The following is a 24,741-nucleotide window of genomic DNA, read 5'->3' on the forward strand; positions in this document are numbered from 1 at the left end:
ACTCTAACTCTTCCCATCTTATAACAATCAATGTTAAAGTTTATTAGGGAAGAGTTCCTTCACTTCAAACTGTACTCACTTGACCATCCCAAACTCTAAGAGCTTCACAGTAAGAGCAAAAGCTATCAACTTCTGAAACTACCACCCTAAAACTGTTCTAACCCTCAACTTTCTGATACTGACATTGCTCATATCACTTCTTGCCTGGATATTTGCAAGGCAAATTCAAAATGAGCTTTATGATGCATCTCTACCTACCTTGAATCCACCACACAAACACTGCCTAGTAATTTTTTTGCAAACTTCACTTTCATACTTTTATATCTCTTGTTGCTTTAGAAACATTCCATGAGTCTTCATTCAATGGCCAAATTAAGTCTAAATTTGCTTTGTTTTGAAAATTATCCATAATCTAACCCTATCTTTACATGTTCCCCACTCCTTCCAAAGCATTACTAACTCCAATCAGAGTAGTTTACTACACTGTCTTACTGTCCTGTGTCCATCATACATATTTTATCTCTAGTCCTTCTCTCTTATAACTGACATCCACTCTAATTCAAACCCATAAAAATATCTTAGCCAGGGATGCCCTCTCTGATCATCCCAACTGTAGTTGAATCCCTTTATGTAGGACCTCATGCCATGTCTTTCCTCAGTTTTGTAATTTTGTAGTTTTGGATATTATTTGATTCATTTCTGCCACATGCCTTCCCAATACTCCATAGACTTTAGGTTCCACTTTTGTTCACTACTATTTCTTCATAAAGCATGACCCCTAACACGTATTAGGCGTTGCTGAATGATGATTGAAGGAATGTTAGGAATTACCTCTGTCTCTTCAGTTTCATGTCACCTTGTCTATACCACACAACTTTGCACCTATTTCATTATTCACTATTGTTTTCATTATTCATTATTGTTTTATGTGCATTGAATTTTGTTCATCCAATCATTGTAAGCTCTTCTGTAGTTTCCACAGCCTCAGCACAGGACACACATGGACCTCAATAAATATTGACAGCCACTTATAAACAGAGAACGGAAGAGTATCTCTTTATAAGAGGAAACGTTCATTATTGTTCAGGCTCCCACTCTGCTGCCTAACTAATGCCAACTACCTGTGTTAATATAGCACTATTATGCTGTATATGGACAATTTCACTACAGACTGCTTACTGCTAACCAAAATCTACATTCTCTTCTGTCTCCTAGGCATACAGTCACATTGTATTTCCCAGGCTCCCTCGTAATAAGGTAAGGCTACGAGATTAGGTTTTAGCAAGTAAAGTGAACGATGTAACCTGCAGACTTCTAGATCTGGTCCATAAAGCCTCCCATATGGGCTTTTCCATGTCTTTTCCCTTCCAGTTGGCTGCAGTGGAGATAATGTTCGGGGAGACTGAGAACATCATTCAGTTTATTGTAATTTCTGGCCTATTATAAACATTAGCATTTTAAAATAAAACTATCACATTACTTTTTAAAATCCATTCAACGGAATCAAATCAACATAGTGATTTGATACTCACCAGTATATCTATTATATTTTTAAAATACAAATAAAGCACTCTTTAGCAGTCAGAAATTTGTATTATTCCTTTTCCTCTGTGAATTGGTGTTTGAATTTCATATCCTCTAAAAATGTTACTCTAGTATAATATATAAATGCTTGAAATTCTTTTATCATAATTCTCTGAAAAAAAAGATGTATATAAATTGAAATTTTTAGAACATTATTTCCTGTTACCCTTATGTAAAGCTCTAAGTGTTAATTTTGCTTCAATTGAGTTAATTATACCATTACTGTATGCACTTAAAACAACAAATATATTATTGATTGTGACTATTACAATATAAAAAGGTTTTATTTGAATGCATCTCTCAATAAGAAAGGTGATAGGACTCATTTTAAAAGATTACTTTCTGTAGTCATAAATGAATATTACATATGGCTAGACTGAGAGCTCAGAACCAATTCTGTTCCTGTTTGTTTAATAAATATAAACATTGAAAAATATTATTTTCACAAATAAGTATGTATGAACAGAAGGGTATTTATTATAATAATATACATTAACACTTGGAATTCCTTCTGAGTTTTATACCAAAAATCACACTGTATTTTACTATCAAAAATTATTTTTAATGATCTGAAAACTTACTTAAGTCCTCCTTCAAATTAGTAGGAAAAAAATTAGAAACTATCCAAACTGGAAGCAAAACAATTTTTAATACTCTGTAGTCATTTGTATCTCAATTTGTGGGAAATACATCAATTTTTCTCAAAACCTGTCAAATGATAGGTGCATTGTTTATCCTGATACATTCGGAAACAGGAAAAAAAATATTCAATTGTTAACTTCCTGACATGATAATAACGTTATTTATCTTAAGAGGTTTTTTTTAGTCAAATAGATGCATGCATTTGAGCTGAAAATATCCAAATAGTACCTTTAAGATGTGCATATTTCAGTATACATAAATGTTACCTCAAAAGGGAAAAGAAAACTCTCTAGACAAATAGTGAATTCTAGTTAATGGTACGCTTGATGAAATATACAAGATATGTGCAACTTACTTTGAAATGCATTTTAAAAATAAAATGTTTAATGGATGGAGGGATGAGTACATAAATGATAAAGCAACTACAGTAAAATGTTGAATCTAGAATTAAATTACAGAAGCTTTATAGAACTCTACTCAAGCTAGAAGACCCAGAAGTAGGAAGAGTTCAAGAAGTTATACTGGTCATAGAAATCAGAGAAGTAAAAAACTTCTCTTAAAGCATTTGTACATAAGCTTATGCTCTGAATTCCTCCCTTGCGAATTAAGTACATTCTGTGTCCTAAATGACTATGTGATGGATGGTTCAATTACTTACCACAGGCAGGGCAAACGGAAAAGGTCTGTTTGCCAAAAAAAGGCAAAAGAGGAAGAGCACTCCCTTGGGTAGGAGAGCAAAACTGACAAGAAGTGGGTGTAGGTGTATTCAAGGATGTCCAGAATAATTTGCATAGACTCTTAAAATTAAAGAGTAGGGTACTTTGAAGATGTATTCATGTCTATTATAAGACAGAGAAAAAAAAAGTACCCATCAACATTGCATAAGGTATGACCAGGCCTTACATTTAAGGAATATTTACTTACTCTAAAACCAAATTAGTGAGGAAGAAATTTCTAACCCTTGTTTCTTTGATCCAATTTTCTAGGACCCAAGCTCTAGAAACCTTTACATTTTTTGAACTTAAGCTATCCAACAATTTAATTATCCTGAAGTCTTTCTGATCAGATTTGATACGGATCAACAGCCCAGCTTCTCTCTTTGTGCTATGTCACTTACCTTTAATAGACTACAGCTTCCCCACCCCAGATGTATATGCTTCAAAATAAAAAGGCCAGATGGCCATTCTAGTGATAAAATGAGAGCCAGACTCAAAGATGACCTAGATGTGGCAACCATCAAATAAGGACTTTAAGATAACTATGATTATCTACTGTACAGCACAGGGAACTATATTCAGTGGCTTGTAGTAAACCTATAATGAAAAAGAATATGTATGTGTGTGTGTATATATATATTTATATATACACATAACTGAATCACTATGCTGTACACCAGAAACTAACGAAACACTGTAAATCAACTGTACTTCAATAAAAAAAGAGAGAAGAAAAAATAAAATAGAATAAAATAAAATAAAATAAAATAAAATAAAAAAAAATAACTGTGATTAATATGTTAACAGACCTAGTTAGTGGGAAAGGAAGACAACAAGCAATGAACAGAGGGGAACTGCAGCAGAGACAGAAACGGTAAAATAGAGCCAAACGGAAAGGCCAGAAATAGAATAAATATGATTATCAGAGATGGAGAAGTCCTTCAATGGGCCCTTTAGTAGACTCCACATAATTGAGGAAATAATCAATTAATGTGAAGAGACCGCAACAGAAATTATCCAAACTGAAACACCAAGAAGAAAAAGTGGGGGAAGAACAACAGAGCAGAGCATCCAAGAGCTGTGGAACTATCTCGGTCTAACATTTTTGAAATTGGAGTTCTAGAATGCAGAGAGTGAGGCAGAAGAAAGATGTCAAGAGGTAATGGTCAAAAGTTTTCCAAAAATAAAAGACAATAAATCACAGGTCCAAGAAACTTTAAAGTCAAGATAAATACATATTTTAAAAAGAAAAGAACAACAACAAAACACACATCTGGACCCATAATAATCAAACCACAGAAATCCAAATATAAAGAGAAAATCTTCACAGCAGCTAGGAAAAAAGATGTTACATACAGAGGAGGGAAAAGACAAAAATTACAGCATTACTTCTCAGCAGAAACTATGTAACCTAGAAGTCAATGAAGTGATATTTTTAAAGTACTAAGGAAATCTGTCAACCCAGAATCTTTTACCCAACGAATGTATCTTTCAAAAATAATGGCAAAATAAGACTTCTTCAGGCAAACAAAAGCTGAATCTCTTGTCAGCAGATTTTCATTAAAAGAAATATTAAAGTTCTTTAAAATACCATATGAGATTGCTCATATGTGGAATCTAAAAAAAAAAAAAAAAAAAAAAAAAGAATATAAATACAAAACAGACACAAAAACATAGAATACAAACTTGTGGTTGCCAAGGGGGCAAGGGGTGGGAAGGGACAGACTGGGAGTTTGGAATTTGTAGATACTGACAGGCATATGCAGAATAGATAAACAAGATTATACTGCATAGCACAGGGAAATATATACAAGATCTTGTGGTAGCTCACAGCGAAAAAAAAAATGTGACAATGAATGTACGTATGTTCATGTATAACTGAAAAATTGTGCTCTACACTGGAATTTGACACAACATTGTAAGATGACTATAACTCAATAAAAGAAAGAAAGAAAGAAAAAGAAAGAAAGAAAGAAAGAAAAAGAAAGAAAGAAAGAAAGAAAGAAAGAAAGAAAGAAAGAAAGAAAGAAAGAAAGAAAGAAAGAAAAAGAAAGAAAGTTCTTTAGTGAGGAGTTTAATACCAGAGTTTGAGGCCTACACAAAGAGAGTGTATAGGGTATGACTAAAATGAAATTAGTTACAGGATTTATTTTTCTTATTTTTTAATTGCAACTTTGTGTAAAGCAAAACCAGTAAAATGTACTATAGAGTTTATAACATGTAAAAGTAATTTTACTTTACTTAACAATGATAGCACAAAGGGTGGGAGGGAGGAACTGGAGCACTCTATGTAAGCTTCTTACCCTACATGAAGTGATACAAATTTGCATGTAGACTGTGATAAGTCAAAGCTGTACATTTGACTCCAGTGCAATCAAAATTAAGAAAAAAATTAAACCATAATATGCCAATAGTGGAGATTAAAAACAACCATAAATAATATTCAAATCACCTAAAAGAAGCAGAAAAAGAGTTAAAGAAAGAAAAACAACAGGTGGGAAAAAGAGAAAATAACTAGTAAGATAGAAGATTTAACAACCAATCATATCAAACTTACTAAAAACGTAAAAGTCTACACATACTGACTTTTTATACTGACCACATATCTAGTCATCTTGCTAAATTTATATATTAATTCTAATAGTTCAATGGCAGATTCTTAAATTTTACATGTATATTATAATGTAATGTGTAAACTGTAACACATTTTTACTTTCTTTGGAAGCTCTATAACATTTATTTCTTTTTCTTGCCTTACTGCATGAACTCAGACCTGCAGCAGAATTGAACAGGTGTTGAAAGTGGGTATCTTTGTTGAACATTCACCATTACATGAAGTTCAATGTATTTATCTTCATTTTCAAATTACAAAAATATCTATTTTTTCTTTTTTTTTAATGGAAGTAGTAGGGATTGAACCCAGGGACCTCATGCACTCTACCACTGAGCTATACCCACCCTCCCAATATCTTTCTATTTTTACTGTTTCAAGTATTTTTAACCAAAATGGAGGCTAGATATTATTAGAATTTTTCTTCATGTATTGAGACTGTCATTATAATTATTCTCCTTTTTCCTACTAATGCTGTGAATTCAATAGATATTTTTTAAACTGTCAAACCGCACTGTATTTCTGAAATGAAACCAAATATGCCATGAAAAAAACAATACTAAAAGGCAAGAATAAGATTACAGGACAAAGGACACATTAAACGTCAGAAAGTGGAGGATAACAGCATTGCTAAAATATAAAGAAGAAAGTAAACCATGCAAAAACATGTTTTCATTAGTTTAATACTTATTTGCATGTCTTATAAATACTTAAGAAAACAAGATTACTTTAGAAAATAAATATAATGGAAGAAATCTGCCCTACAATAAAAGACAACTATAATATCAAGTAAATTGAGAAAACATTAGCCATGCCCAACTTCCCATAAAGAACCTGGTAACATCAGTTTCAAAGATGGAGGAGAGAGTGAGAATGGCCTGCAAACTGTAAAGAGAAAAAGCAAGGAAGACACTTACACCCTAGTCCCCACTTCCAGGCTAGATGGCATAAGGGCTGGGGACAGTCATCACTTAAAGAGGTCTGCAGAGGAAGTAATCAAGAGTTGAGGTTGGGTGGGAAAGGGGACAGAAGATACTGACAACCTTAAAGAGATTAGATGTGGGAAAAGATAGGTAATCTAGGGGTCTGGGCCTTTTGGTGGTACCCAATATAAATAGGAATAAGTAATGAGAGAAGTCCTGGCAGATTCAAGGCAGATGGTGATCAGATTGTGAGCGCTGACGGGTAGGGAGGGTGGGTGCTTGAGGATTCCATCTGATCAGTTCTGACTGATGGGAGCAAGGACATCCCCAGCAAATCATTACTTTCCAGTCTTTTTCTTAAGTGACTTTTCTATGACATCTGAAATTGTAGCTCACCATCACTCTTGAAACCATCTTCCCCACTCACTTTTTTTAGTCTCTCATACTATCTCTCTTATCATTCCTTCTCTTCCACTAGCTCCTTTTATTCTACTAACTCTTAACATTGGTGGTTCAGTCCTGCTTTTCTTTTCACTGTATACACAACCTCATGCTCCCTGATTGATTTCATCCTGATGCATAGTTTTAGCCACTGCCCATATTTAGCTTCCTAATGGACATCCTCCTCCAGACAATCAGTGGGTACTTCAGCGTCAAACATCTCCAAGAACTAAACAATATCTCTCTGCTCAAAAAAGCTATTTCTTCTATATTTCCTCTCTAGTATAAGAGGATAATGGGCTGTTTTCTCCTATCTCAAAATTTGGCTGAAGTGAAACCCCCAAAACTGAGAACTACAAATGATAAAACTCCATCCATGCCAGAGTTACTAAAAGACAGCATCCCTATCATCCACCTCCTGCCTATTGAAAACAAAACAAAACAAAACAGATTAGAAATAGAAATGAATTCATAAACACAGAGAATGCTAGCGCTTTGTAGCTCTGTGAGAACAAAGGCATGGGTTCTCTAAGAAAACCTCTGGGACAGACTGGGTGATAACTATAAAAAGGGAAAGTGACAGCTGAATCTTTGGCTGGCAATGTACTGAGTTAAAGGAACCCTTAGCCCACTTCGGTCTAGCTGCCAGAAGAACCTGCCATATATCCCCAAGAGTTTAGGGCATATATGAACACAGAAATTGGTCCCAGCCTGGAGAATTCTGAAAGCATGAGGTTGGATGGACATTCAAAATGGCAGAGCAAGGACACACAGGACAGCAGTTAGGTGGGCTACACTTCTACCACTGGGTGCTACAGGTTTCCCATTAGCCAAACAGATGCTGAAGAAGGGCTAACGCATCTTGTTGGCCAAAGACATGTGCCTTCTAGAGTAAGGATACTCAGAAGCAACAGGCTATAGGTGAACTACAAGAGGAGAGACAGGAGAAGATTGCCAAAGGTAAGCTGGAGTGTGCACCACACCTACGACAGGGACCTGGGCTACATGGATATACCAATGGGGGCCTCCAAAAACCATCTAAACATATTAACTCTAAAAGGCCACACTTGAACACCTGCCACACAAAGGGTGCTGGCAGCTGGATTACAACAGTCTCATTCACATAAAATGTTGCCCTTTCTTTTCAAATCTTCCTTCCAATCAGCAGCCAAAAGCAGAAAGAGGAGAAAGTAAAAGAGTGAAGAAACAGATCATACTCTTCTTCTCCACCGCAAGGTCCCTGAGACAAGACTGGGTCTGAATTGAGGGGAGGAGCTTTCAACTGGATGTAAGCTTTTGAGTAGACTTTTCATACCTGTGAATTTAATCATCAGAGAAAGGTGTTCTTATAGTTTAAAAAGACTTCTTGTGAAGAGGCAGGGAAAGATTCAACATGGCATGGCTAAAGTCAAGGATAAGAGAAAAATTAAGCCAGTTCTCATGTGTATGCCATCAGATATAGCCCACATACCAGTCCACAGTGCTCCCATCTATTCTGTTATTCAAGTTAGGAATCGAGGATTCATCCTAGATTGTCCCCATCCCTGACACTCTGACGTCCAGTCATTATGTCTTAAACCTCTTTTAACTTCTTTCATCTCTTTCCCTAGTCCCTTAGCTACTAGTCTAGCTCAAATTTGAAGCACTGTAATAATCTAATTTAGCGATTCTCTACCCTGGCCTCCACCTTAGAATTTTAAAACATTAAATCTAATACCTAGGCCCCAGCCTAGAGACTGATTTAAACGGGATCAGGTAGGGGCCAGCCATTAGCTTTTTCCCAGAAGTCCCCAGGTGCTTCAAAAGTGTGACTAACCTAACTGGTCTCTCCTAGAATCCAGGATTACCTTCCTGAAAACTATCTTTCATTATGCCACAGAGTCATCTTTTTAAAAATGCAAATTTCACATTATCCTAGAGCATTTGTTTTCAATCTAGGCTACCCTTTAGAATCACTAAGAGAGCTTTAAAAAGAAATCATGATACCAGACCAAAGTCCAGACCAATTAATACAGAGTCTCTGGGGATAAGAATTGGCCCTTGTAGTTATTAAAGCTCCACAGGTGATTCCAATGTACAGACAAGGCTGAGAACTACTGTCCTGGAAGAAAATCCTTAAGAGCAACAAAATCTAAACTTCCCTGAGGGGAATGAGACCATCCACCTAACCTCAGCACCTCAGCTCTCACACTACACCAGCGCAAGGCAGCTCCCTGAAAGGGCCATGCTTCTACACTTCTATGTGAAGCATTAACTCAACCTGGAAGGCTCCCACACTCACCCACAGCTAAGGCCCAAACCACCTTTAAGATTCAGACCTTTCAAGAACAGCATCCTTTGTCATCACTTGAGACCATTATGATTCTGTAGGGCAATTCTTAACACTTAAGTCTAACTTCCCTACTGAACTATCTGAAACTAAAACCTATCTTTATGCCTTTATCCCCAGTGCCTATCACTATGCATAACATACAGTAAGCACTCAAGTTATCGGCCGAATTCATTCAAGTAAATAATTATCTGTATTATTATGCAGGTAGAATCCCATTTAAACTGTAACAGACATCGTATTTATACATTATATTAAAGTCTCATTAAAACAGAAACCAACAGCTAGTCATTGTTAAAATGTAAGGTAAACATTTAATGTTTGTTCTACTCACAAACAGTAACAAATTAAAGAAAAATGCAGGTGCAAAGGGCAGCATGTTTCCAGAGTCACAAGGGTGGCACCTTACAGAATAACGATGCTTCACTTTCCACCTGAATATGTCCTTCGAAACATACTTTTTTCAAAACATTATGCTGGTATAATGACATCTGTATATTTTAGGAACTAAGACTATTTACTCGACCTAAAATGATAGGTACCTTGCACCTTAAAGTGAAAACAAATCATGGAAAGCTTTCAAATGCTTTCAATGAATTGTGTTGAGCCTAAAAAACTGATGATATGGTTACCAGCATTTGATGGCAATTTCTAGTATTTAGGGTACTCTGTTACCCAGCGAAAGCTCAACTCTCCATAAAATCCAGGACAGCTTAAGCATAAGACACCGAATATTTTATTTTTTAAAAAGTTACATTTAACATTTTATATTTATAGAGTCAGTATACATGTGACCGACCCAAAAACAAAAATTTTGCATGAACGTTAACTGAAGAGAAACTAAACACCTACACAACGTACCTCATTCAAAAGATCTGTGTTGTACCCACATTTACACAGGCTATGGATATCATCTTAGCATGCAAAATGATTTCTATGTTACTATGTGTTTAGAGTAAGTTTTTTTTTTATCTGTCATATATCCTTGATTAACTGCTTGGGAATATATTAAAACTGAAGTATCTGAAGTGACTAGCAAGAAGATACAGTCATTAACCACAATTCTTGGCATTTGTACCTAATTTTTTTTTTACCTTATTTGGCGATTTCAAAGGTGAGATGGCTATTTTATTTGGTGTCTGTGTTGTAGAATTTAAAGTTGATCCAATAACACCACTTTCAGATATTGTTATGGTCTTTGAAGGAGTCCCGGGAGTAGACTGTGAAAGAACCCTACCTGCAAATGAGAGGCAGCACATCAGTTTGACTTTTTTCAATAATAGGATAAAAATGTCTGTGATGACGACTTACAACCACAAGGACTGCAGTACATATGTTTAGTATTTCATATGTAGCCACGTAAGAACTTAAACACTTAAGAAGGTCCCTAATGAACTGTGGTGAACCTAGGCAGAAGGAAACAAAACAATGCCTCTTAGTAACATTTAGTATCTTAATACCATTTTATTAAAGTCCACAAAAACACTTCTGCTCACATTCTCATCAACACTGTTAAGTTGTATCTACCAGAAAATAGGCTCAGGACAACTAAGCGACGTGTCCTGTGTCACACAGCTCCTCAAAGTCGGGACTTGAATCCAAGTCTTAAAACTTTAATCTCTGTTCTCTACTATATCTCAGCTGCCTTCCTGTTTGAACTTAAACCATTCAGGATACAAGCTAAATCCACATTTATAAAACAAACAGGTATTGGACTAACTTGAACACTTGTCTGGTTTAATGCTATCTGATTTTAGACTGCCCAAAGGAAAAAAAAATTCTTCCAGCTGTCCTGGCCAGATTCCAGCAGCAAAACTGTGTTCCCTTCTGGAAATACCCTTCAGGAGCAACACACAAAAACTATAGTGTGTCTGGATGGTTTAGGGATTTAGAAATCATATCACAAGGAGTTGAAATATTAGGAATTTTTATCCCAGGCAAGCGAGAAATACAAAGACATGACACATCTCCAAATTCCTGAAAGACTGTGGTGCCACTCACCAAATATTCTGGGGCCACCGCCCCCTCTCCCCCATTCTGGGCACATGGTAGAACTCCATGTCCTACCCCTCACCACTCCCTGTGCTTAGATTAGGGCCACATGACTAGTCCTGGCAAATACATTATGAGCAGAAGTGATGTGTCATTTCTGGGTCAGAATATTTACTGCCAATGCAAGACCTTCCAAAGCTCTGTTTTCCTCTGCCACGTCTGACATGGTGGCTCCTCTGTCAGCTGAGGTCCTTGAGTGACGATGTTGAGAAGAGTCCCTTTCTAACTCACAACAGACATACAGATAACCATGAAGTATAAATAAAAAATAAAATTTGGCTTAAAAGAAAAACTTCTGAGATTTGGAGATTGTTTATTATGGCAGAAAACCAAGATTGTCCTGACTGATCCAGACTGTCAAGTTGAAGGATGAGAAGCAATCTGTACCCATTAGACGCATAGCACTAACATAACAGAAGAACTTTCAGTTCAGCACCAAGAAAGAACTTCTAACAAAAATTTCCAGTTGAAACAACTATTCCAATATGAGTGAGTTTCTATTCACTGAAGGTGTTCCAAGAAGATGGTGGATAATCAAACCCACTGGCTAAAAAGGAAATTCAAGCACTCAAGAAAAAGAGAAGGCAGATAATCAGATTATCTCTAAAATCCCCTCTAACCTTTTAGATGCTATGATTTAACTGACAGATATAATTACACATGAAAGAGGGAATGAGGAAAAGAAAAAGGGAAAAAGAGAAAAAAAGGAAGGGATTTTCTCTTCAAACAAAAATAGAAAACTAGCACATAAGTTTCAGGATTTTTTCTGATAACAATGCCACAGTATACATAGTTTGTTTTTTAAAAAGTGAATTAAGTTTTATCTGACATTTATGAATTTTTTAAAAAATTTAAATATAACTTTTTCAATTTCTTTGTAGTACATGATTACATTTTATACTACTGATAGATCCTTTATTGAATTTCAGTTGAGAATTCTGCTAGGGTTTTTTTTTTTAGCCTGAATTACATCATAACTAAATAAATCAATTCTATATAAATGAAATGAATCTACATCAAATATTTTCAGAAGGCCACCCTAAAGTGTTGTACCTGCCTGAAGTAACATATTTGCCTGTTCTGGTCTCCAAAACTAATACCTGTGGGATAAGTGTGAAGTCCCAAGAATCATTATATTAAGAAATTACCATTAAAAATACCCTTTCATAAAATGCTCATCATTTATGGTTATTACTGCAATTTCTTATTTGTTAAACATTACTTACATTTCAGAAAACATTCATACAAAAAATCCTCAATTCCTGATAACTGATAACAGAAAAAGGCCACTTAAAGTGAATTACACTTAAAACAAGGATAAAAATTTCATTGTTAACAACAAAAAAACCCCTAAAACTGAAACTTTTTTTTGCTTATATTTAACAAAAAGTCAGTATAATTACAATTATACTAACTCTTAGGATGAAATGTGCAGTTTAAGGGAGAGAGGATCTTGTGAAAATTTGTGTGACACCACAATCCCAGGTTCTGTTTGATGGGCGCCACATGATAAAGAAGAGCATTTCTGCCAAAGTATTTCAGGATTTCACAAATTTTCCCAAGAACCCTCTACATCCTTTATAATTCAAGTTATTCCTTTCTAGGGGGTGTTTTAAGATTTTAGGGGGTAATTAGGTTTATTTATTTACTTGATGGAGGTACTGGGGATTGAACCCAGGACTTTGTGCATGCTAGGCACATGCTCTACCACTGAAAGTTCCTTCCTCCCAAAGTTATTCTTTTTGAAGGGCCACTTGGTTTTCATCCAGATAGCTTTTCTCCTGATTAATCTAATCTCCAAATCCCTGTTTTTCCTTGGCTCTGCAGAATGTTCAAGAAAGTATACAAGTTATACAATTTCACTTTGAAATCAATTTGCAAGGCATTTTACACTCTACTGTCAGGTGTTCTCCAAGAATCAAGAGAGACATAATCCATAAAGCCACAGACAGGCCAGGCAGGGAGTTAGCATATCTGAGCCAGGACTAATTCTATAAGAGATTAATTCATTAATGAATATTTTCACACTGATGAAGTCTGCTTTGCTATAGCAACCTTGTGCCTTGGGAGCTCTGATGATGAGGACCTTTGTACCTCATGTAACCATCTCAAAAGTCATATGAAGTGGCTGATATCAACGTTCCCAAGAAATAAGTACGATGAACAGACAAGATATTTACCCAAAATCACAAGAAAATCAACAGAAGATCCATGACTAAAACTCAAGTTTCCCAACAGCTCCTCCCATACATCACACTGCCTCCATGATAATACCTATTCACTCAACAATACACATTCACTGAATCACATCTATGTGCCAGAAACTGTGCTAGGTATCAGACAGTCACAAAAAGCCAGTCATAAAGGACAAACACTGTATGACTTCACTTATGTGGAACAGTCAAACTGATGAGACAGAAGTCTCTGCTAGGGACGGAGGTGAGGAAGGAATTGGGAAGTTACTGTTTAATGAGTACAGAGATACAGTTTTGCAACATGAAAAACGTCCTGGAGATGGACAGTGTGATGTTTGTACAATGTGAATGTACTTAATACCACCAAAGAACCCACTTTAAAATGGTTAAAGTGGGGTAGGCTTAGCTCAGTGGTAGCGCACATGCTTAGTACTCATGAGGTCCTGGGTTCGATCCAGTACCTTTGTTAAAAAAAAAAAAATGGTTAAATGGTTAAATGGTTAAAATGGTTAAATCAACTTTATGTTATGTATATTTCACCAAAATTAAGAAAAATTTAATTCATTAGTAATTTTTAAAAACTAGACAACAAATCAAATCAAAAAAATTTTACTAAGAAAAAGTGTAGTAGTAAGGGAGTCAGACAAGAAAACCAAGTATTACAATACACTATGACTAATGGAAACATAAAAAGCCAGTGTGAAATTTAACAGAAGTCTAATTAAAGTCAACTATCTGGTTAAGTATAACCAAGCTTTATGGAAATATATAGGAAACGGTCAGAGAAAAGAGTACCTAACTAAGCTTAGGGATCAAAAACTTCCAAGACAGGTAGAGATAATCCAAAGATAAAATGAATGAGTTATCCATTAGGAAAGCAAAAAAAAAGCACTTCAGATAAAAGCAACAGTGCCAAGAGCTTAAGTTCTGAGAGAACATGGCCCATTTGGTGATCTCTTAAAATAAGTTACATCAGTAGGTCTGGACCTAAGAGGAGGTGAAAATAAAAAAGTTATGTATTAGATCATAAATGATTTTAATGCTAAGAAAGCTCTAGCATTTGAAGTTATTCCTGATGGATTAAGGCCAAGAAATGGGTAAGAAATGGATATGGCCAAAAAAAAATTTAAGCAAGGGTGGACAAGATCAGATTTGCATTTTAGACAAATCACTCACATACAAACATTAAGTTCACCTTGACTGAAAGACAGAAAAAGATGTCCACCATCAATGAGAAGCCCAAAAGTCATTAAAAAGCCATCTAAGTGTACCCTGAAAGATCATTAGCTGCAATATGAAGATAATGGAACCATGGAACCTCCTTGTGATAGGACAATTCAATAGGAGAGTTACTTTGTTGGTTTAAAATTTGGCTTATATTAATTTAAAAGGCTACAAACTACTAGTTAACAGTAGAAATTATTCTTCCAAACTGAAATTAATGCCAGCAACTCTAGTGAAATTTACGAGAAGTCTATCTGTATGCATTTTGGGAGGGCTAGTAAGTCAGCCTATAACTAAAAGGTGAAGTTATGATTAGTGTGCAACACAATGTAAATGACCCAAAGACCCAGCAATGACATCCATTATAGGCAAATGTAAGAGAGGTGAAACCTTGACATCACCATTGTTCATTCGGACACTTCTGCAAAACCAGTTGTTTAGTATACAATTTCCCCCATAACTAAAAGTTATTCAAACTCAGAAACAGTGAACATTGCACTGAGACATTCCTCCTAGTTAACCACCTCCATCCACCCAGCCTCCCAAGGGACTGGTGGTCCCTTTATCATCAATACCTCCAAATCTTATTCACTCGAGCCAACTGAGGCCCACTTCCTGAAGCAGCTCCAAATCCAAATCCTTTCCAATTTTTTCTCTCGGGCCACATCTGCCTCCCACGACAGCCCTCAAGATATAAGCATCCTATACCATCCCAAATCTCTACTAAAGGCCTAAAGAAAAAGAACAATCACTCACCCAACACTGCCCTCAAACTACAATCTCCTTAAGCCTTCTCTCATGTGCTAAAATGAGAAGCCTCCCTACATATAATTCAAAGCCTCAGATTAATGATAAATTACTGCCACTGACTTCAGAGTTGCCTACTGTTACATTGTCTATAAATTATCAAAGACAGGAGTAGGTGGTTTAATACATATTCCAGGGATGGTATAGTTAACATGTGAAGTACCTTCACCAAGAGTACACATTCTAGAAATGGGTAATTAGCATTTGAAAGTCCCTAGCCAAAGTCTACCACCCAGAGGAGCTTCCATAAGCTCTTAGCACAATGGAAATTAGAGATGAGTTCTTAATTGGTGAAGGGAGTAATATTAGTATAGCTCTGAATTAAAGACCAGTCACCAAGGCTGTGTGATTTTCTCTACAAGTAATAAGCTGCTTGACAGGCAAGAAGAAAGAAGAGAGCTAGCATTTGAAGCCATTATAGAAAGAGACAGTAAAAAGAGAACCAATGGTACTTGCAGGGAGCGATAATGATGGGTCATGAACTCCATGTTAAGTAAGGAAAAATCTGAGGACAGGAAAGGGCTGACTATTAATGAGAAAGTAGAAGAGTTAATGAATCAGATTTCAAAGTGAAAGAACTGCTAGACTGGAAGTACAAAGGCAGATTAACCAGAATAATAAAGAGAATGAAAACTCAAAGTCAAGATTTCTGAGGTGCTAGTATTGGTGATGAAAAATTGTCAAGTATCTAATAAAAGAGAATTGGGCCACACTAAGGAGTTTGCTGGTAAAAGAAACATAACTAAAATTCTATTACAACTTAAGTAATTATTACCATTGTGACAATTTTCTGTTTCATAGAGAACTGTATACAGAGCATATGAAAATACTGAAACTAAAAATTCAAACAGAAACCATGAAATTCTATACTCTCCCATGTATTACTTTAAACCTACTAGACTTAGCATATGTGCTCCAGATATAAATTGCCTGGATTCAAATCCCAACTTGGACATTTGCTAGCTGAGTGCCTCTGTTTCCACACTGGCAAAAGGAGATGTTATTAATACCTACTTCGTAGGACTGCCAGAGGATTGTCCATTCACCATATGTAAAGAACTTACACTAGCACAAGGACCACAGTAAACAATATGTAAATGTTAGCTAGTATTATTAGAGTTTAAGACTTTGCTACCTTCAAGGTAAAATTCTAACCAAAAACTGAGGAGACTAAAGTAAAGGATTAATTTTGAGATAAGGCATTTTGCTTGAAGCACACATTTAAGAAGTGTAACATTTCTTATTAATGAGTTTGGTTTATAGTAATAAGCACTAAAACATTTCAAGGTCGCAGAACAACCTTTTTTAAACCTTAAAAAGAAGGTAAATATTTAGCTTAATAAACTATAAAAAAATATAACCTGCAATGACTGGTGGTGATACTTGAGTTGTCTGTCCTGTAACTGCTTTACTATTAATTGGTTTTGCAAAGATCAGCTTCGTGATTACTGGACCAGAGGTTGGTGTTCGAGGCTTCTTAGCAATCTGAAATATATAAGTAACTATGAAGACCACTGGTTCTATAAAACACCTACTCAATCAAAATTAAACAGAATTCATATATATAGAAGTACATGTGAAACCAGATCATTTAACAAAACATATCTAAGCATTAATGTTAAAAACATTTAAAATACAGCCATTCATCGAAATATTAATATAATCACATCTTTAAGCCATTATATAATAATACTTTTGGATTTTAGTTTCTGGGACATATGCATATAATGAAAACCAAATTAATTTTTAAAATAATGCTTAATGTTCAATAATAACGTTTATCTAATAATAAATATTTCACAATAATAATAATGAAACACTTTAGTACAGTAAATACTCCTTTCCAAATCACAAATCATTCAATAATAAAAAGACGGAATAGAGTAAGTTAAGAAAGCATAGTGCAAATGATAAAGCCACCTGTTAATATAATTTCATTGGCCCCTGGAAGCAAAATATAAATACACATTAAAAAGATAGGCTTATGATTTTATCTTCAACTTTAGATCTATAAATCAGGGGCAGACAAATGAAGAACTGAGCAAGCTTACACCCTAGGATACAAACAGACAAGTTTGACAAAACAAAGACTATTCAAAAGGTGAAGCCTCTGAAATACTGTTTACTAAAATACAGTTTACTAGACTGTAAATTCCTTGAAAGGAGGGGCTATGTTTTATTCATCTCTGATCTTACACTGTTGCCCTGAACTAAAATTCCCCACAAGTCAGGGAAGGTAGAGTTACCAATGTTTTTATATTGAAATTATCCATGCATGCAAAGATATAGCTTCTTCTAAAAGAAACAGAAGTTTAACTATGATCAAAATCATAGACTTTCAGAGCAGAAAGGACATTAAATATTAATTTTATCTTTGGCAGATATGAAAATTGAGGCCCTAAAAATACTATTTATTATTGGAAATAATAACTCAAAATGAATAATTATGACCAACTTGAATGACAAAAATATACCAACTAGGTAAATATCAGCTTTGTGTTCAAACTATATATTAAACTAAATAACACATTTTCTTACATTTAGAATATATTACTTTCTTACACTCAGAACATACTACTGACAAAACAAAATGTAAATGAAATACAAATCACTTTTTAAATAAACAAACTAAGGAGATCCATTACTACATTAAAAAAATTCCCAGCTTTGAAATACATAAATAAATCCATAACTGTACTTTAAAAAACTGATGCAATTTGGAAGACATATAGGGAAATACTTCCCTCGTGTATTTACAGGCCTAAAACTCTAAATTTTAGTCAGAATATGCCATCTATTAACTTAGTATTAAGACTCTCAAGAGGTAGAGGTATTGATATTCTTAGAAACCCATGTTTAGCAAAAAATAACCTTAGCTATAAAAATTGGGAACTTAAAGTATTTCCCTATTTTTAACTGATGTTCACAATCATAAGGCTATATGAATACTCACCAATCAGGAAAAAAATGTAAACAATACAACCAAAAGCAGATTAATTATTAAAATGAACGATCCCGACTTGCCCTTGTGGTTTTATTTCTCTAGTGGAGCATTGCTGAAAATAAGGATTCCAGTTCTGTTAAGGAACCATGCTTTTTGCATTATTAATTCTAAACTACCTTAGAACAAATTTACTTTATTAAATAAAACAGAGTATAAAGGATTATTTTTAACAAAATTTATCTAATAAGCAGAGTAAGACAAAAATGAATCAAAAAATAAATTTACAAATAAGATAGACAAACATGTGACCAAATAATACAAAGAGGTAATTTTTGGCACTGTGTAGTGTAGGTGCAGGAACCAATAAGGAGTTATGTTGTTCCAGACTGCTAGATATTTATGACTCATATATACTATGCACAAGAAACATGGGAAAGTGTTCATACATCTGTAAGTAAGTGTAACTATCCCCCTTTGTTACTGCCTCGGGACTCAACTGTCACCTCTTTCCTTCATTTTTCAAGATGGGTCTCCTCCTTCCACCCTTACCCATTGTCCACACCCTAACAGTTTCAATACTCTAATTAAATTTAAGACAATGCTGAGGACCGTGTGAAGAAAAAAACCCAGAAACTCATATACACCATACATTACTAAACCAAATATTCTGGTGCCTAGAATGGAAATAGTAGCTTTTTGTTTGTTTTTTCTTTGCTTCAGAGCTTTGCAGGCTACTCTTGAGTTGGAAAGATCTGAGTTGCCTAAAAATAACTGAACAAGCAGAACAATATTCTAAATGACATTTCTTTTTTTTTTTTTAATAGAAGTTCTTTTTAAATAAATAGAGTCAGGTTTTATAAAAGTAGCAACAATAAAAGAAGTTGTAAGAATCAGACCCCAGTCTTTGTTTTTATTGTTAGTACTTAGGGGATTATAGTAGAAAACTAGTGGATACAAATAAACTGGTCTTAGAAACAGTATGTATATGTTGCTCTTGTAAATGGAAAAAAAAAATAACATCCTAATTTACATTATAGTTTCTTGTGAACATGGTTATGATTCACATCCCCAAAGCCAGATAAACTCTGGTAAACCAATAAAAACAAATTTCAAAACTGATTCAAAAAAAAAAGCTGAGGACAAGGTGTTTCATGGTGATAGGATATCTCATTCAAGAGATCCTCATCAAGAGAAGTAAAAGGAAGTCAGCAATAAGTGAGAGATGATAATGAACAAGAAAGGAGAGGGCACTAAGTGCTTAACAGCGGCAGAAGGAACATGGGCAAATCTTATGGTTTGAGAAATCTTACAAAGTTCTTAAATAAAAAGCCCATGAAAAATGTTTCTAATTATTTTGCAAACATAATAACCAAAACATTGTGTCTAATATCAGCTGAGAGTAGACAGTTCCCCCAACCCTCCTACTTCCCTATACGTCTGCTTAAGTTCTCTAATTCATGCCTTCTCCTTTTTCTAAAAGCTGACGCTTTCAAACAGGAAATTAATTTGGGTTCCCTGGTCTTAAATGGATCATTGTATTTCTAAAAGTAGTGGTGACCTAAAAAGGCCTATTTGAGTATGAAGAATGGGGAACCACTTAATATATGTCCTGATAACCTTTTATCTTAGGCTCCTGTTCACACTAACAATGGGTACCGTTTTGAAGGATCTCCAATGTTTTGAGAACTATATCAAGTACTCATCTCTTCCTATGTGTTTCATCACAATCAAATAGCCATCTTTCAGCTAAAGTAAAAAACTCAGAGACAGTAAATAGCCAATCCAAAGTTCCACAGCTGGGAGGGCAGCAGAGAGGCGACTCAAATTCAGTTGGTCCAACTCTAAACCTTCCATACATGGCACTGCCTTTTCCACACTGCAAACATGAGTAATGCAACGGACAGTAAATTCCAAAGAAGAGGCACACACTAGCTAGTATGTACTACTGCTAGCTCAAAGGGTTTCTCAGAGCAGCAAGTTTTCCTAGACTTAGTCCATCTGTTAACTGAAAATATCATGTCTGAATGATTTTTTGACAGCCCAGAACCAACTCTGACATTTTCATACCAGCAGAACATCCGTGTACTCAAACTACTACTGAGAATACAATACATTTTAAAATGAGTAAAAAGCTATAAATACACTAATTTGGAATTTAACCAAAATTAAGTTCTAAGTTCTCTGGCAGAAATTTTCAAAAGCATTAGACATATCAAACTTTACAAAAAAAATCCACACAATTACTAAAAGCAACATTCAAAAGAATTCAGTAACAACTATGCATTTAATCACCCTACACACACAACTATCAATCAATTTAATGTTTAACATGCATTTTAATTAGTAAGCCCCCTTTTGTTTTTTTACCTGTACTGTTTTTAACTGTTGGGTCTGTAACACAGAGGGCTGAGTTGTAGTATTAATCAGTTGACTTCCTGGGGTCAATGCTGAGACACCAATGACAGGTTTCACCTCTGGCCTCCCTCCAATGGTAACTACTTTAATTTGCTGCGGTGGTAACTTAGCATCTCCTGACTGGGCCTGAGTTGTAACTTTCTGAGCCTGGGGTTGGCTATGGGGTAGTGCTAAAACAATTGGTGAACCAGACTTGCCCAAAGTTGTTAAAATTAACTTCTGTCCATCTGGTTTAAGGGTCTGATTGCCAAGTTTAAGATCAGATGTCTGTGATACTTTGTTTAAAATAATCTGATTGGCTGATATAGTCACAGGAGTCTGAGCACCAAGTTTTTGAAGGCCACTTGGAAAAGCTGGTTGCACTGTGGTATTAGAATCTGCTTTAGTAACTGTGGTGTTCACTGCAACTTGGTTAGTGTGGTTACTGTACACTGTGATTGGCTCCGTGGAAATGGGCGTGGCTGTAGAGTCGCCAGTAGAATTTATGTTGACAATTTCTTCCAGTTCTGTCTCCATGGGAATTGGGGATGAAACAATAACAGCCTCAATACTATCATCATCCACTAAAGTTATACCAGTGTCCATTATCTCCTCTGGAAGCAAACTATTCACCTCAGCTGGCACCACCTCCATGATCGTTCTCCTGCTAGAAAGTTGATCAGGCACTGCAATGAAAGTTGAAAAATGAATAAATTACTAGGTTTCAAAACAAATTTAATAAGAAAAAATTATTCAAGAAAAATGTAAATGACAAAATAAAATTTTTTATCACTGTATAACTGAGTGAAGGATATTCCTGATGCATATTTGGGTTAAACCATTTTAACATGTATCTTCAACCTTCAAGACTCTGAAATATAAGTCATACGGGACACAAAACTGAAGCAAACATTCTCATTCGCCATGTCTCAGTCCAAAAGTATACTGCATTCAGACAACACTAAGTCACATAATTACAGGAAACCCCTTTCCAATTCCTGCTCATAAAACCTTTTAATCTTCAACATCATCTTATTTCTTCCCAGTTATTTTTTTAATTCCTACTGACAGATTTGAACACTGCTGATCCACACAAGAATGTAGATTTAAATGTAAACAGATATTAGAAAATATCCTCAAATCTCCAATGAGCTAAGTCCTAAAATGAGGGTACCACACTATTTATAAAAACCCATTTTAAATGCTCAAACTAATGCTAAAGGAGTTTCTAGAGTAATCCCTCTCAGCTACTGTAGATCAAATGGCTTATCTGGCCCAAGTTTGATCAAGTTTGATTTCTTCATAACTAAAGAAATCTTTATTTGGAAAGAAGATTCTCAAATTCTCCTCAGCCATTTAAAATGTCAAAAAGGGAACCATTTAAAAGGTATATAGCCAGTCTCCATAAAGAAAAAAAATGGTAATAATAATAAAGCAAATTACAAACTTATCAAAATGGCAGGAGTTCAGGTTTTTTGAGCACAAGTTACCCACCCATTCTCCTTGCTTGGCCCTGCAATGAACCCTCCACCGCAAAAAAGAAACAAAAACAAAAACCCAAAACAACAACAAAAAACCAAACAACAACAATGACAACAAAACCCAAAAAAACTGCAATGCTTTCAGCCAAAGGTCATGCAGAACTCCCAATAAAGGTGTCAGTACCATTATCTTCACTTATTAAAGACAGTACATCATATTTATGACTGACTAAATAACAATAAGTTATTTGTCCAGAGAATATTACAGATCCATAGGAACCTAATCAATTATTCTTTCTTTTCCCTTTTTTTAAAATATAAAAATGCAGTACCCATCCACGATTAACAGACATAAGTAGCCAATTATAATTATTAGCATTGACAAATACCAATACTGCCAAAATTAATCATCATTATTGAGCACTTACTATCTACCAGTGATGGTATAATTTAATTTAGCTTGACAACAACTCTAAGATGGTATCATTATCACCCCCACTTTATAGATGTGAAAACTTAGAAAGCTTAAACAGTTGGCTCAAGGTCACATAATTAGTAAATGGTAAAGCCAGAATTCAAACTCAGGACATGTTTTATGATACCAAAGTACATAATTTTAATCACAATATTATACTGCCTTAAATTTTTGTCACTGGTATTTTAAAATGGAGAAAAACATGTCTACTCCTTTATAGTCAATCCCCTACCCCCAAATCCTACTCTCTACAACAACCACTTCACTAGATTAGTTTTGCCTTTTTGCCCATTCTAGAACTTCAATGGAATCATATATTATGTACTCATGACATAAAGGAATATATAGTATAAGCTTTTTCCCTCAATGTGTTTTTTGAGATTTATATTTATTCTTACAGTTATTAGTAATTTAGTTCCTTTTTACCGCCAAGAAATATTCCTTTGGATGAATCTACACAATTTGTTTATCCATTCACCTGTGGATTGCCATTCATATTGTTTCCACTTTGAGACTATTATGAATAAAACTGGTATAAAGCTTTTTATGGATCGATATTTTCTTTTTTAAAAAATAAATACCTAAAAATGGACTAACTGGACCACAAGGTAAGTTTATTTTCAAACCTGCATGAAACTGACAAACGATTTCCCAACTTGGCTATACCATTTTGTACAACTACCAGCAATATATAAGAGAATCCAGCTGTTCCACATCCTTACCAACAATTGGTTTTGTTGGTCTTTTTAATTTCAGCCATTCTAGTAGGTAAGAAATGATATCTCATTGTGGTTTTAATCTAAATTCCCAAATAACTAATGATGTTGAGCATTTTCATATGAGTATTGCCTGTATAAAAGTGTCTGCATGAAAGCTTTTTGCCAATTTTTAAAAAATATTGGTTTTTTTCTGTCTTATTGAGTTGGATGAGTTCTTTATATACACTGAAAAATCATGAGTCACAATAACTTGTAGCTCAGAGGAATCACTAGGGTTTTGGGACCCCAAAATACAAGCACTTCTCTGCTTGCTCCTGATCAGGAGAACACCTTCTGGCACTTGCAGAACAGGCATGTGAAAATATCAACAGCAATTCTACCTTCAGTAATGGAGACCACAACAACAGTACACAACAACAAAGGGCCCCACCCACAGTGGGGCCCTTCCCTACTACAAACTTTGCCCCATCAATTGTCTCTGAACACTCCATCCCCTAGAGAACAGGTATGCTGATGACCTGGATGTAAGTATCCAACAGAGGCATAAAAGTTTGACTCCCTCCTCTCCATGAAGTTCCCCCAGCATATTTAGACACATGGGTATGGCCTTTAGACCCTCATAAGGGCAGGGAGATCTTAGCCCAACCCCTATTCATCTCTCTCCTTAAACACCTGACATAAGAGGAGGAGAGGTTAGGCCACAGAGAGAGACAGTGGCCTGATAGTGCTTACTTTCAGTTTCAAGCACTCACACTTGCAGCTCAACTAAGTCAACTTCTAATGTTGTTAATACACCCAAATCCTCATTTCTGACACCATTTTCTCAGCTTTGGGGACCCCATGCTCAGCAGCCACAGGCCCACCGCCTTTCAGCAAGGGCTATGCCACGGATTTGAGTGTACAGCAACCGAAGCACCATTCAGGCTACCACTCAGCTCAGCCCCTAAGTGTTCACTGAGAGGCAGAACACTGAAGGGTGCCTACACTCCCTGCGCCCACCACCTCTGCCCACCACCTGGGTGAGAGCACTCACTACCAGATGCCAGACAGTCTTTCCATATCCCCAGCCCAGCCATCAGGCCTTCATCCTTCCTCTTTCAAAAAGCCATGTCTCTGTCAGACTTCATTCTTACGGCCAAAACTGTCAAGAACTGAGAGGGATTTGAGATTTTAGACTCTCCTTGCAAGCTAACAATGTAGCCTG

General features: G+C 35.5%; 1 protein-coding gene across 7 annotated transcripts in view; it reads right to left on the bottom strand.

Moving 5' to 3' along the window:
* LIN54 (lin-54 DREAM MuvB core complex component) overlaps positions 1-24,741 on the bottom strand; it is a 60,858-nt gene that overhangs the window by 26,901 nt on the left and 9,216 nt on the right. For 4 of the 7 annotated variants that reach the window (XM_031433008.2, XM_010983581.3, XM_064485870.1 and 1 more), the window contains exons 2-4: positions 20,836-21,548; positions 16,886-17,009; positions 10,341-10,483 (exon numbers count right to left, since the gene is read on the bottom strand). In XM_031433008.2, the coding sequence (XP_031288868.1) occupies positions 10,341-10,483; positions 16,886-17,009; positions 20,836-21,516 (948 nt within the window). In that variant the 5' untranslated portion in view covers positions 21,517-21,548. The remainder of the gene's footprint in view (positions 1-10,340; positions 10,484-16,885; positions 17,010-20,835; positions 21,549-24,741) is intronic. The other 3 variants (XM_031433022.2, XM_010983596.3, XM_010983602.3) reach the window with 1 other exon arrangement.

Source organism: Camelus dromedarius, chromosome 1 (genome assembly GCF_036321535.1).
Source record: "Camelus dromedarius isolate mCamDro1 chromosome 1, mCamDro1.pat, whole genome shotgun sequence".
NCBI classification, from domain to species: Eukaryota; Metazoa; Chordata; class Mammalia; order Artiodactyla; family Camelidae; genus Camelus; species Camelus dromedarius.